The 14,263-nt window shown below is 35.5% G+C and overlaps 1 protein-coding gene across 4 annotated transcripts in view; it reads right to left on the bottom strand.

Annotated features, from left to right (window-relative positions):
• Positions 1-968: 968 nt before the first annotated feature.
• The window catches only part of PPFIA1 (PTPRF interacting protein alpha 1), a 61,366-nt gene continuing 48,071 nt past the window's right edge, over positions 969-14,263 (bottom strand). Inside the window, exons 22-29 of one of the 4 annotated variants that reach the window (XM_072864329.1) lie at positions 13,804-13,866; positions 11,258-11,433; positions 11,054-11,151; positions 9,024-9,199; positions 8,374-8,442; positions 6,194-6,359; positions 4,903-4,973; positions 971-3,517 (exon numbers count right to left, since the gene is read on the bottom strand). In XM_072864329.1, coding sequence (XP_072720430.1) covers positions 4,915-4,973; positions 6,194-6,359; positions 8,374-8,442; positions 9,024-9,199; positions 11,054-11,151; positions 11,258-11,433; positions 13,804-13,866 — 807 coding nt within the window. In that variant the 3' untranslated portion in view covers positions 971-3,517; positions 4,903-4,914. Of the gene's footprint in view, positions 3,518-4,902; positions 4,974-6,193; positions 6,360-8,373; positions 8,443-9,023; positions 9,200-11,053; positions 11,152-11,257; positions 11,434-13,803; positions 13,867-14,263 lie in introns of all 4 variants that reach the window. The other 3 variants (XM_072864330.1, XM_072864332.1, XM_072864333.1) reach the window with 3 other exon arrangements.

Consider the following 14,263-nt stretch of genomic DNA (forward strand, 5'->3'; position numbering starts at 1 on the left):
GATTAAACATAGGGTCATTTACCCTATAATCCGAATACAGTGTATTTTAAAAAGTGGGCTAAACTTACCCTTAAAAAGATGTCTGCTAGAGGAGAAAGCAGGCTCAGCAAACCCCGATCCTTTTGGCATTACTTCTGGCTCTGCTGCTGTGCCCTGTTGGAGAGCCTTCGCCTGTCCCTCTGTGTACAGGTGGTTTATAGATCACTTTTCATCCATCCATTCCTACATGCCATATAAAACCACGAGGTGCTGCCACCTAAATTAGACTACAATTGCCTTTTTTTTCTTTTCTTTTTTTTTTGGGGGGGGCAAAGTTATTAACAACAAAAAATGAAATTAATAAAATTTAGAGTAACTTGAGTTTCAGCAGTGCACCACAACTACAACCCTGAAAATGGAATTATCAAGAAGTGAAAAACCACTTTCCTTTTAAAAGCAAAGTAATTCTTTAGTTTCAACAAAAATATCACCCCTGAAATAACTCTTCCAACGTAACACTCTGTCAATTTTTAGTTATCTGAAAATTAATTTTGCTGACCCCTAGTCAGCAAGTCAACTAGTCATTCTACCTAGTTCCAAGCATAAATTCTACTTTGAACTAATTCACATGCTCTGCTCTGAGTTTTGGCACGATAAACCACTACTGTCCATAAGACACTGCAAAAGCAACTTCTTGTCTTTTAATTCTACATCAGTTTGAAAGGAGAAAGATGAAGTAAGTTATAACAGCTGTATGAGATTCCCCATCCTCTAAACATGCAAAAAATGGAAGTTTAAAGTTCTCTCAGATAATTCTACCATCTCCTTATTGCAGATAAAAAGGGTTCTCACATTTTAAAACACCTACTTTAATTTTTACAGCACTCTCTCCAACTAAAGCCTTTAAAGACATTCAGCAATTTTATAAAAAGTTAAATATAACCAAGCTTTATTTAAAGATTACTGTAACGTATCCATATGCCTTTTACACACGCACATGCATGCTTTTCTTTCTGGGGGAGTTTATTAAAATTGAGCGAGAAGTGTTTTTCTTGATTTCTGTGAGATAGCTTTGCTGTATAATTCAGAAGGAAGTCACCACACAGTTTTGCCAGTTCGTGAAAGCTTTTTCTATTTCACTCATTTATTCTAGCTCTCATGTCAATTCCATTGTTCCATAACAGTTGAGGTTTTACAGCCTTAAAATAATAAACATATTTTCTTTTCACATTTTACAAGTCTATTCCGCATTGTTTTCACTTTTGAGAAGCAACAAAATACACGACTTTGAACACCTACTATCACATCAGTGACCAGAAATGTCTATGCAATTTTTTTTCCAAACAGTGAAGTTTAGCTGAACAGTGAGTCAGGATCTCCTCCTGCAGTTTCATTTTAGCTTTTTCTAGAAAGATAGATTCTCTGAAAATATAAAAGAGACTGCAAACGATCAGACAGCAACTCATATGGACAAGCTAGACAAACAGAGATGCATTATTGAACAATGTTTAAAGCATCAATGGCAATATTTCTCCATTCCATGCATTCCACATCCTGCTGTTGATCTAGAGGACATGATGAAATATGCTTCACTACTGCTTCAGTTATTCTGGAAGTTTATCCTTCTGTCTTCCTTCTACACAAGAAATGGTTTACAAATATATTAAAATTGACATAAACAGCCCTATTGTGATGCAATTTTGTATTGGTTCCCTCGACTCCTATGTTTCTCCCCAAATATCACTAGGGTCGTAATCTCATCTTATTAACAAAGCAGCTGTTGCTGCTATATAGAACAGCACTTCGATCTTCATGACATGGACCAGAACACACTGAAGTTGTGTGATAGGTTTTTGTTACTTTTTTTTTAAAAGTAAATCATAGCTCTAACTACTACTAGAAGTAGGCAATAAAGCGGTTTTCTTCTGAAAACTGGTTTTCAAAGACTGATTAACGCATGTGAACTTGAACAATTCCAAAGAACAGGTCACATCTAACGGAATATTTTTCTACTGGAGAAAAGTCATCATTTGAATCAAGATCTACAGGGCAGCAAACAATCATTAAGATGCTTTATTGACAATATCCATTCACCGCAAAAGTATCTGCCTGCATACAATTAGATCTTAGCTTTCCAATAGTGTTTTATTGGCAGTGGAAAATGCATCAGTACTTTATTGAAAGAAAGCAATAAATAATACTGTGATAAAAATAGTTCAAAAGTAGACTGTACATATCGTTACATAATCTGAAAATACACAAAAGATTAATAGAAAAACAGAACAGTAACAATGAATTTCAGTTTACAAGCAAGTTAAAAGTGGAAAACAAAATAAGAAAAAAGACATGCTATATATATTGTTGCATAATAAATAATGCACCATCTGAACAGATTCTTGCTGGCTTTTTAATATGCCATTTACAAGTGTTGGATACATTTTCTCTACTCACACAGTCCAAAATGGCTACAACCATCAAAAGTAAAGTCCAGACAACTCTTTAGAACAAGTTTACAAAACACAAAAGATGACTTACATAAGAAAAGTAAGGCCTTTATTAGAAGTTGCACTGCTTTAGTTTTCAGCCCATTGTACCTTCATCTTTCACTATTCATGTGACATGAGACTGCAGTGCTTCACGATTGGTCCATTAAAACTAGTTTCACCAGCATCTTTCCACAAATGTTTTCAATCAAAAAGATCTAGGACAAAAAACTCTGTGGCCTGTGGATTACGACCAGGAATTACTATGAAGTCTATCCTCCTCAGTTAAGGAAAAAAAAATAAAAACAGTTCTTGGTTTATGGCTTGTTTTCAGTCACTGTGAAGATACGCTATACTAATACAGCAGAGAGTGTTATGACCAAGTCAATCACTTCTAAAACGTGTTCCGTAGTGTTATAGTTCCTCCCAGCTTTTAAAACAAGTTATATTTTAAATAAAGACAAATTCCACTACTTGACAAATCCTCTTGGTGGAAAGGTACAGTTCTGAAAAGAAGAACAATCATGTACCATACCTTCTACAACAACATATGCTTACCTGAAAAAAAGCTGGACTTGTTTTCAGATCTAAGCTAACATTTCCGAAAGACAAAATATATACTGCTTGGTGTCATGATACTTTTATAAAGGTATTAAAATCCTTTTCACCTTCAGTTTCATTATTAAAAAACAATGATAATTACAGTAACTGCATAATTTACAAAAACCCTATATTACTCATAGGGACATATACATACAAGCATTACAGTACATTCAGTTGGAAAGACTAAAATTAGAATAAAAAAATCAGCAATGATTTGATTTGTAGACTGAATAGAAACAGAAAAAGTAAGTAACTATATAAATGAGAAGTCACATAAATATAAGAAACATTTAGATTCTAAAATATTTTCTCTATGGTACTCATGAATTTATTTGCTAATTAAAAACTCTGTAATAAAATATCTCAAAGTGTCCATTTAACAAGTATTAACAGGTTAAGGGTTCCAAATGTTCAAAATGCTGCATATCACCGGTAGAAATAGTGTGGGTAAACTGTAAAAACAACAACAAAAACAAAACACACAAAAAGAAAAACACAAAAAAATTCCATTAGCAGTTTTTTTAAAAACATTTCATTCTAAGTTTCTCACAAACAGCTCAGTAGTGTAGCAGCCATGCATCGAATTATTGCCATGCCATAATGTATACAATTTTATTGCCTTCTGTAATCTTCAGTTGCAATGCAAAGTAAAGCATATGAGGTCAAATATTTCTGCTCCCTAGATTTTTATCCTAGGTCATCTGGCTACAGAAAATCCTGAAACAGTGGGGAGAATCTGGGGGAGGGGAAGACTTAAAACTTCAATGCCTTGAAACTGAAAAAATTTTAAGATAGCCCCTGAGATTATAAACTGACAGATCCACATGATCTGAGTTGCCAGGTACAAGAGTTTCCCTTCTCAACATTTCATACATAAGAACTTTTTAGAACTAAACTTGTATATGCAAAAAGGTTCAGAATTTGAAGAAAAGGCAGCCAATACATGAGTTGGTAGGGATGTTACTGGTGAGAAGGAAAGAAGCTGTAAGCAGAAGAGACAGGCAATTTATAGCCCATGGAAGATACCAGCTAGTGACAGAAAGATTCACTGGATTTTTATTTTTTTAAAAATCCAATATAGTAAAAAAAAAAAATTTAGTTTCCAGACTTGTTTGTAAAACAAGAGAAATACTGTTCCATGAGAAAATACAGCAGAGACTGCTGAAGAAAAATCCACTCCAAATCCTGGAGTAAGACAGGACTACATATCTTTCATAAGCCAGAATACATGTATTTTGTGGTAAACACCCTTGTGTTATCAAGTTGCCTTTTACTGTCAGCACTGCTCACAGCTACCCAAATTTAGGCTGCATGTAGCTAAATCCAACCAGACAGCCTAAGCAATCACAGTGGCATAAAGTATCCAAGAACTGGGAAACGGTGCAGTTACCCCTGTAACAATTCAATATTGAAGTATACTGTAGCAGGGTAACTTTGACCAAGCAAAGACTCTGAAAGATCAATAATCTGAACTGCAGTGTCACACACTAAATTATTTTCTTTCTTTTATATGCCTAATTTAGTTCCCTTCCCTCCTCCCCACTTTCACTAGCTGTTTCATCCAGCCTTTGATTTCAACACTTTCTACACAGCTATTTAGAATGGGTCCTTTTTGAGGCTGTTTTAAAAAAAACTCAAAAAGAATACAATATTTACAAAAGTAAATATTTAAACACTCAGTCTTCATTGTAGAAAATAAGCTCCGGATTTTCAATATAACAATCTACCCTGAAAACTTGAAATGGTTTTGTAAGTCTGTAAATTCACTGTACTAAAATACCTGACACTTTATTTCATAAATAGGTGCTTTACTATTATACCTATCAACTTTACTCACCAGGAGAAGGCTTTAACAGGAGTAGGTCCTTACTGTGGCAGAATCCAATCTTTGTGTTCCTGATACATTGCCTATTTCAAGAAGCATGGGAAGACATGCAGAACACAGCATGCATGTTAGTTTTCAAAAAAAACACCTCACAGCAATTTGATTACAGCTACTGTACTCACCCAAGTCTAAGGTTACAAGTTAGAAAAGCAGAATTTATTTCACAGTTCGTATATTAACCACCTCTAGTTTCAGTGTCTAACAAAAAGAATTCTAAAAAACTCTGCGTGCCAACTAGCACACAGAAATTGGCAAAGGTAATTTTATAAGTAATTTATTCTCTATTTTATATAGCTTATATATTTTTATTTTCTGGGGTTTTTCAATATCATAAAAAGAAAGGGGTTTTACATGGTAAAGACTTTTTCACAGAATTTTCCACATGAATTCTGGAAAATATTTTGTGCTAGTGACAATATTTAAAATTTAAAATAGCTCACAGTTTAGAGAGTAACATTAGATGCAAAGGTTGCTTCTTAGAGCTACACTCATAAATACAGTTTCCAGAACCTGAGACAACTCTGACAGGTTATGCTGAAGTTCTCATCCTGTCTGTTCCAATTCAATACATTTTCCATTTATTTGTACTTGTGTTTTGTAAAACAAACTCAAGCAAAAGTTTATCCTCATGGTGCTAAAGAGACTGTTTTTAAACAGACAAGATACCTCATGTGGCAGGTGATCAACTTCCACTTCCAGCTGGGGTTTTTTGTGTTTGTTTGGGTTTTTTAATACAGATCTGTGTGCGCACATGCGTACATATACATATAGCTCATTAAGTACACAGCAATGAATGAAACAGTGATTTCAAGTATGATCAATACTTAAGTGACCACTGCAGGGTGGGTAATGCACCTTTTACTCAAGAGTTTACTCACATCATTTTTGAATGCATTTTACTGCATTTCAGAAGTGGGACTTACATCGGTGTAATTGCTGCTAATTAGAAATTACACATCACGTGATTAAAAGACTTCTAACATGTAATTTTATTTTCCTAGTTCAAAATAAATTTATTTCTAACTATAATTCTCATTTTGTTATTCCAATGAAGTAAAAAGAAACTCCACATCTATTACAGATCCCTGAAATTATAAAGCACCCTATGGTTAAACACAGTGTTATATACACAACCATGCACAAGGCAGATGCTTTTATGCAGCAAAAAGGTAATTTGAACTTAATTCCCCTGTAATCTCAAGCAAAAAAGTGCATCATGCTTAAAATAATACAAAATCAATACCATCAATCTGCATCTTCTTTGGCTGCATAGAGGGTGAAGACATTGAGGTTGTAACTCTGAAATTTGCAGGAAGAGTCTCTGCTGATCCAGCAGCTAAACCTCTTATGTCCTTTGGTCTAAACTTCTTTCTCCATGAAGGTGCTCTCCTAAAGCTCTTATCATCATCCTGTTATATTGATAAACATCATTAGCGATTCATAAAATGTAGGATTGTTACCGACATTAAAAGGATTGCTGACAATCTTAAGTAAATGTATCACCACTGAATCAGTTAATTTTCAGAACGGTTCAGGTGCAACAGCAGCAGAGGTCTTCATTCACAACAATCTGTATTTATCTGCTAGACTGTAGGCTCTTCAGCTCAGTAACTATGGAAATTCACGTGCTCGGCACATTTAGGAAAATGTTTTGTCCTTCGAATGTTTATACTTCGTGATTTGCAGTAATTCATAAGTGTCACATCACTCCTTCTTAGGGGAGATGAGGAGTGGAGGAAAACATAAAAGCTGCTTTGGGAACAATGACATAGAGGCTTAATTTGAACAATTGCTTTTAACCTTTAATTCTGTCTTACAGGAATGATGATACAGCTATTGTGCTTTCTCATGCTACAGATTACAGGAAGTGATAGTGAGGAAAAAAGTAACTGTAGTAAACACTATATTGCTGTGCAGTGTTTTGCTTAAGTACTTGGGTAAACTTAACTTGTAATTACCCAGGTGCATATTCCTCCCATTAATACATCTGCATCTTTGAAGTAATATTCCACTTCAGAAATATAATATTGCACTTACTAAACACAATAGTTTAAGTCCCACTTCCAAAAATGTCTTTTGCAGTGAAGGTATTATGTCAATGCAAATATACCTATTGTGCATCTCCATTTGCCAACTTCACCTTTAGAAACAGTTCAATCACTTAAAAGCCATTTTACTTAAGATTGATCCCATTTTAGAATTAGGAAACAAGTGTCTGCATTATTTGAAGAGATCTTCATGATCAAATTGCCCGATGCTGCTAGAACACAGCAAACATCCATTCCCTCAAAGCCCCTTCTCTTGCAGTCTGAGATCGCTAAGGAAAAATACCTTAGAAAACTATCAAGCTGCTTTCTGATGATGTTATTAAAACCTCAGTAGAGATGCATACTGAGAACAGAGCTGTCAGGATGTGCCACAAAGGGGCTGCAACAAGTCCATTAGGCAAAAGATGAACACAAAACCAGTCAAGGTCTGTCATAGCAGCCTCCTTCCTCAACACACTGGTGTATGCTTCACCTCACTAATGCAAAAGCAGTTTAAGCCAGCACTTTCACCCTTCCCCTGTCCTCTTCCTCATACTAGCACAGATGTTTGAGATATCATGGACTGGTTCCCTGACCTGGTTAACCATGTTAGGGTTTTGACACTTTAGTCTTAACCTGAATCACTTTTGCCTCCGTGTGCTACCACATGAACTCCTGTTAGCACCAAAGAAGGGGTAGCAGAGAGTTACTCTTGGGGAAGTAACACCAGCTTGAAAGTGTTCACTAAGTTACAGCATAGAGCAATTAAAAGGTTAAAGATGTAACACTCTCTCCTTTCTGCTATGGGTTCACAGGGTCTACAAAAAAGTCTCACACCTGGTTTGTTAGAGTTTTATAGTCATTACATTTGAATAGAGTTTATACACCGTAAGCTCACAGGCTGCCTGATAGAAATTACTTTGATGTGCAAACATACGTGGTGGTCAACTATACCAGTATTAACAGATATTAACACCACAAGCTTTCTTGAAAAACACTCAAAATTATTTGAAATACTGCTTGTTAGGACAACAGTTTGAAATGTGCTATACAGTGCCTTCCTCTGTTATAGCTTGTTCATTTGCAACACTGGTCACTAATTTTCCCACATTTTATATAGGAGATTCAGCCCAAAGCGTTGCTATTAGACATTAACCACGCAAGCTACAAAAACCAAACTTGCAAATCATCTCAATACTTTCATATTCAAAGTTATCTTACCTAAATACACAAAACCTGCCATATTCAGAAACTCTTGAGGACAAAGAATGTCAAGTTAAGATTTCTGTCACTATTCTGTCAATAGCTTAAAGAGGTTCAAGCTAAATCCTTTCACTTAACAGTCCTGATAAAGTTCCCAGGATCATAAAATGGGTTAACAGCTCAAGTAACTTACTTCATCAAGTCTTCTGTCAGTGCCCATAGCAAGAAGGTTATTAAATTCCTTCTCCAGAACAGCACGAGCCTAAAGTTTATAGTACGAAAGAAATGGAAATTAATTCCAAAAGATTAGTAATTAGTAACCTATAGTAATTTTTAAAACTTAATATAACCCAAATTGTTTAATACCTTCTTGTCAGATTAATAAACATAAATTGTGACTTTTCAAGTACTAAGTAAGTTATAACTTAAAAATCTAAGGAAGACTTAACAGCTCGCCCTTCCCCCCTTCATTATGATATGAAAGTTCATGATTTCTGGCTCAAACTTAATTATTTCAGAATAAAAACTAGCAAATAACAAAAACGATGAGTTTTCACACTAATGTTGTGAAGGTGGGCTATGAGGAAAATATTCAAACAGTATCTTTTGTTCAAGTTAATTTATCAACCAGAATTGTTATTAACAATTAGAAAACAGTAAGAAAAGCATAATTCTATGTTTTTCTCTTATAGAATAATGGACAACCTTCCATTTCTAAAGTTTCTAGAGCTGGGAATAGAAAGACATGCACTTACCTGAGGGAAAAAACAGTCAGTTCCATTTTTAACCTTCCTAGAGGGGAGAAAAATCTTGTCGGCCATGAAGTAGCTACTTCTTGCTTACCTGTGTGTTTTGAGTGGGTATTTGTAATAAGAGAGCTAATGCATTGTAATCAAATGATTCATCTAAGGCCACAAGTGCACCATGAACTCCGCTCTCGACAAGGTTATTTGCGTATTCTTTAAGACCAATGGACACTACCCAATGGATCATTCTTTCATTGCTCCAGACAAGGACATCTATGGAGAAAAAAGGGTGCCTGATTTATAACAATATAAAACTTTTCTGAACAAAAAACCCACAGTCCTTTCTTGATCTATATGCTCGTGTCGCGACTGATTTTCACATATACACAAGTCATCATAAACGCTGTTAAGTAGTAGCCCTCAAGGAATTGTGTTATTTAACATTTAGGTTGCAATCCAACCTGCCCCTGCCTTTTTGGTGTGCGTGAAACGCTCCGAATTGGCAACAAAACTTCATGCTTAGACTCCAACACTCGGTGTTGGATCCTTTCCATACAGCAGTTTTCCTTGCGCCCAGAGGGAACAGTCCTTGCTCAATCTCCTCTCTCTGCCTACAGAGGGAGGCTACAGTCACAGTTACGAGACAAATTCAGCTGGGAATAGCATTCAGCAGATGGGGAAGACAGGATCTTTTATTTTACACAGCCACTTAGGGGCTTGAACCTCACCCAAGACAGATTAAGTATTTTGGAAAAAAGTTTTACTACTCAAAAGAAAAATCTTACAGCAATTTTGCATGCACTTCCTACTGAATTTGAACAGAAAGCTTTATTTATTATTGTTTGAAGCTTTATTACTTATTAGTTTCATAATCTTATCTACCTTTAAGTTCTGCAGGTGTTCAATTTAGTAATGCAGACTTACCTTCAGCTTGTGTATGCATACTACCCCACTTTTCCACAATCATAAATTTAAAGTGGAAAGTAAACATATTTGAAGTTTGCTGGAAGGCATTTCATACTCTAACAGTTCAACAACCAATATACTCTCATCTTAGAACTTTTTCAAGGAAAAACATTATAAAACAGCATTTACATGCTCAACCCAAACATCAAAACAAAACCTGTGTTCTTATAAGTAGATTTTTATTTTTTAATACTACTCAGGAATGTCTATACCAGTCAAACAGTTATGATGATCCACAGCATGTTTCTGGCCTATGCCAACTAACATTCTTCCCAAACAATTCCCAGGAGGCATTCAAGAGTTGTATGTTCCAAGGAGCAACTCCCTACAAGCAGTAGATACAGCTATACCATTTAGGAGGCTAAAAAAGGCTTACCAGCCACAACACAGGCTTGTTTCATGCCAGTTAGTTGCGATTCCTGGGAACGTTCTCAGGCACAACCAGCAGAATAACCACCAAAAGGTATCAACACTTTAAAAGGAAAGGGGAAGAGCAGGCACAGAGCCTCCTAAGCAAATTGTGTACAAGGTAACCCTAACTTTTAGCCTAAGGTGTCTGAAAAGACTTCTGATATTAGGCAGAGGACAAAATTTCTATGGGAACTCTTGGAAAATACTGTAAATTCTCAACCCTGCTTTTTCTTCTTTTTCTCCTGTCTTGTTCAATAATCACCAGGAATCTGGAAGATATAAACACCTAAGTCACCTGGATATTTTTTCATAAAGTGCTGGGTAATAAAAATTACCAGCCACAAGCAACAATAGAATCATGTAGATGCAAAGTTATTACGTCAGAACAGGGAAAAAACACAAAAACAAACAAAAAACCCAAGCAAACAAAACAAAACAAAAAAACTTTTCCAAAACCCTCATCCTCCTAAAGCATTTAGTTTTGTTCCAAACTTCAGAGCAGTAAGAGTTTCAAAAATGTCTGCATTTGGAGCACATCTCTGCACAAGTGTACAATTTAATGACGTGTTTCATGATTCACTGTTCAGGGCCTGCATTCAGACACATCTCCTGTATTTAACACTTGATATTTTATAAATAATTCCTCCCTCTAATGCCCCCCCCCCCCTTTTTTTTTTTTTTAAAGAATTTTTTGAGGCAGATCAGTGAAAACAAGTTAGAATCAGATTGAGGTCAAGACGATGCACTAACCTTTAATTTCATTCTGGCTTTCTTCTCTCTTTCTTTCAAGTTCTTTTCGATCATAATTCAGTCTTCGTAGGCACATAATTCCACACTGAAAACTGTTTCTGTTTAGAAAACAAACAAACAAACAAATTTAGGAAAAAAAAAAAAACATTTCGAGGTAATGGAAACATTTACTGTAAGTTAGGTCTCCAACTTAAACCTATTTACCTGTGAAAGCTGTCCACCATTTTAAGTTGCCCACGCAGATCCTTTTTAGTTAAATGATCCAGCATTCGAGCATCAACAAGACATTCCATGAAATAGCTGCGATACTGAGGGAGCCCCAGACTAGGGAGCCATTCATTGCCAATCCACTCATGGTTCATATCACCATATGCTAACGTCTGTTTTTAAAAGATTAAGGAATAAGCTTATTAAAAGGAGAAATAAAAGATAAAAGCTTTTTTAGACAACATATTTTAAAGACAAAAGTAAAACAATGCTAAACTGATTCTTAGCCTGTAAAGATAAATAAAAATATTGAATACATGTATGTTTTCTGAAGAAGTTAACCTCATGAAGCAAGTTTAGATATTCAGATCAGCAAGTAAAACCGCCTTATTTCATGTTGAAAACTGAAAAAATATGCAAAAACTAATAAAAGACTAATCTATACTGTTTTGATAACAAGAGCCATAGAATTACATTTTGTTAAGATGCTACAAATACTGTATCTCTTGAAAACTGGGGGGGGATGATTCTTATTTTTCACATGACCATATAAATACAAGATATCTAAGAAATAACTGGGGGGGGGGAATACACTTAACTGTTTTCAGAAAGTGATCGTAATCAAGCAAGCAAAAAATGGTAAAACCCCACTACTGAAGAACAAGCAATTCTAAGTACTAGTCCTTATCCTAAAAAAACAAACAAGAAAAACCACCCCAAAACACCCAAAACACACACCCACCCCCCAAAAAACCCAACAAAAACACCAAAAAAACCCCCCACCCCAAAACTTCCTTCACTGCAGTTTTGACCTGCAAATCATCAGGCATTTTTTGCAGAAAACTTTTTAAAATAAGAGAGTTTCTAACTATGCATCTAATCATTCCTGGAGCAACGAAAAACAGCAGCTTTTTTCTTTTTTCAAAAGTCAAGGGTAGTAATTCATTTTTACTGTGTAACTGAAAGTCAAAAGCTCTATTTCTCCTCCAGAGGAAGAATATTCTACAGAGGAGCAAGGCCACATAGAAAGGCATTTCTTCAAGCCATTGCTAGGTAGCAGGCTGAAAGAGCATGTTACGCTTGGAACAGGGAGGCAAGCTGTGATTGCCATCATTGACAATCTGCAAAGGAGTATCTGAGACGTAGTTAATGGGACTTAAACAGGTTTAAGCTGGAGGGCAGCCAAGCAAGAAGAGACTACACTGTCCAAAGATACGGGCCACAGACAAATCCTGAGTTTTGTTTATATCCCTGTATAAAATACTTGACTGTCTCAATGCCTGAAAATACAATTAGGATTTGTCACCACTTTACAGGAAAACAATTCATCAAGGAGGATTACAGAATTAGTGCACAGAAATCTACTTAACTATCTAGGCTCAGGAGGTCTTGGAGCACACCTGTGACAGTAGCCAGGTTGAACCAGGGACTTTCCGCACACAGCAGATATTCTTGTTGGACTTCTGGCTTCCCAAAGAGCCATCCCTCCCAAAACACTCCCATTTTATGTCACGAAATTACTTTAAAATTTGATCTAGTATGTTTAACACATAGAATACAACAATGCTTCTTAAGAAAGAGTAACTTCATTTTGGCGATTCATAAGCTAGAGGACAAGTATTTCAGAAAGCTAATGATAACAAAGACTTCTGAATATTCTTCTCCTAACAGCCTTATTATTAAAAATCCTTATGCATAGCTTTTTTTTGTGATGTACTATGTAACAAAGTATTTTACAAATTTTCAGTGATGAACCACCAAATCTTGGAAGTTCTAAAAAACATTAAAATATTTAAATCACCTAAATATAAAAGTGTATCTTCCAAGTATGCATTATACAGAGATAAGCCTGTAGTTTCTCCCTCTCCCAATCCCCAAGCCACACCAAGAGTCACTAAAAGAAATTGCTATAAAGGAAAAACAGATTCTTTCATGCTCTAATTATTGTGACAGTTTACATATAGTCTATAATATTACATAAAGTTTCCAACCTGAGCCCAGCTGCCCTCCTCATCTTCCTGTTACGTGGTTAGAAAAGCAAAAGAACACATATGTATTAGTATTTAAGTTTAGTAAGGAGATCAAAGTTAAAGATGCACTGCAAGACTAAGTCTACTGCATACCAAAAAAATCTACATAAAGCAAGCATCATGCATTGTAAAAAGAAATATACAAGGCACTCATTTTTGTATGAGAGGTTGCAAAAACCCATCTACTGATTTTTTTCTGGAGAGAAGAAATTTCTGTGCAAATAATTCAATTTCTTTACTAGTTCATCAAATCAGAGCTCCATTTTACAGATTAGAAAGAGTTTTGTTTACAATCTTATCGATGTCAATTTTCTTCCCCCTTCTGGAAGAAAACATCAAGATGCAGGTTACAAGGTTAATCATTAGAAGAAGCAATGATCCAGAATTTTAATGCATTAATTTGTGGAAGGAAGAAAAAGAGGAAAAAAAAAAGACCAAAAGGCATTTGATTCAAATGTTCAAAAAGTGGGAAAAGCACTCTAAGGAACAGAAGTGGCAACACTGTAAACTAACCGTTTGTTGTGTGGCTGTAAGATTTTCCATTTCTTCATGTGTTACCCAGACATTTCCCGTGGTCTAATATGACCCCAAAGAGAACCAATCCCATCCAGTGAAAGGAAAGCAGTAACAAAGAGGAGAGGTTGCAGAACATGTAAGCAATTGGTACATGTAAGGAGCAGGCATGGGCAAAAGCAATGGTTTCTACAGTCTTAAGTATAGGTATATCTATTGAAAGTAATAGCATGGAATAAAAGCCTATTAACATGGATCACTTTTCTTCAAAGATGTTAACAAAATTGAATGTGATAAATAGCTTACACTGATGTAATTAATGGGCAAACACTTGACTCCACTCTAATCCGAAAAATGCATTTGTAGTCTAGTATGTAATCCCAGGAATCTTGGAAATAACTTCAGACTGCAGGGCAGACAGACTTATGAGAGGGAATTCACGCTAACTTTAAGTGTCTAA

Source organism: Ciconia boyciana, chromosome 6 (assembly GCF_034638445.1).
Source record: "Ciconia boyciana chromosome 6, ASM3463844v1, whole genome shotgun sequence".
In the NCBI taxonomy this organism is placed as follows: Eukaryota; Metazoa; Chordata; class Aves; order Ciconiiformes; family Ciconiidae; genus Ciconia; species Ciconia boyciana.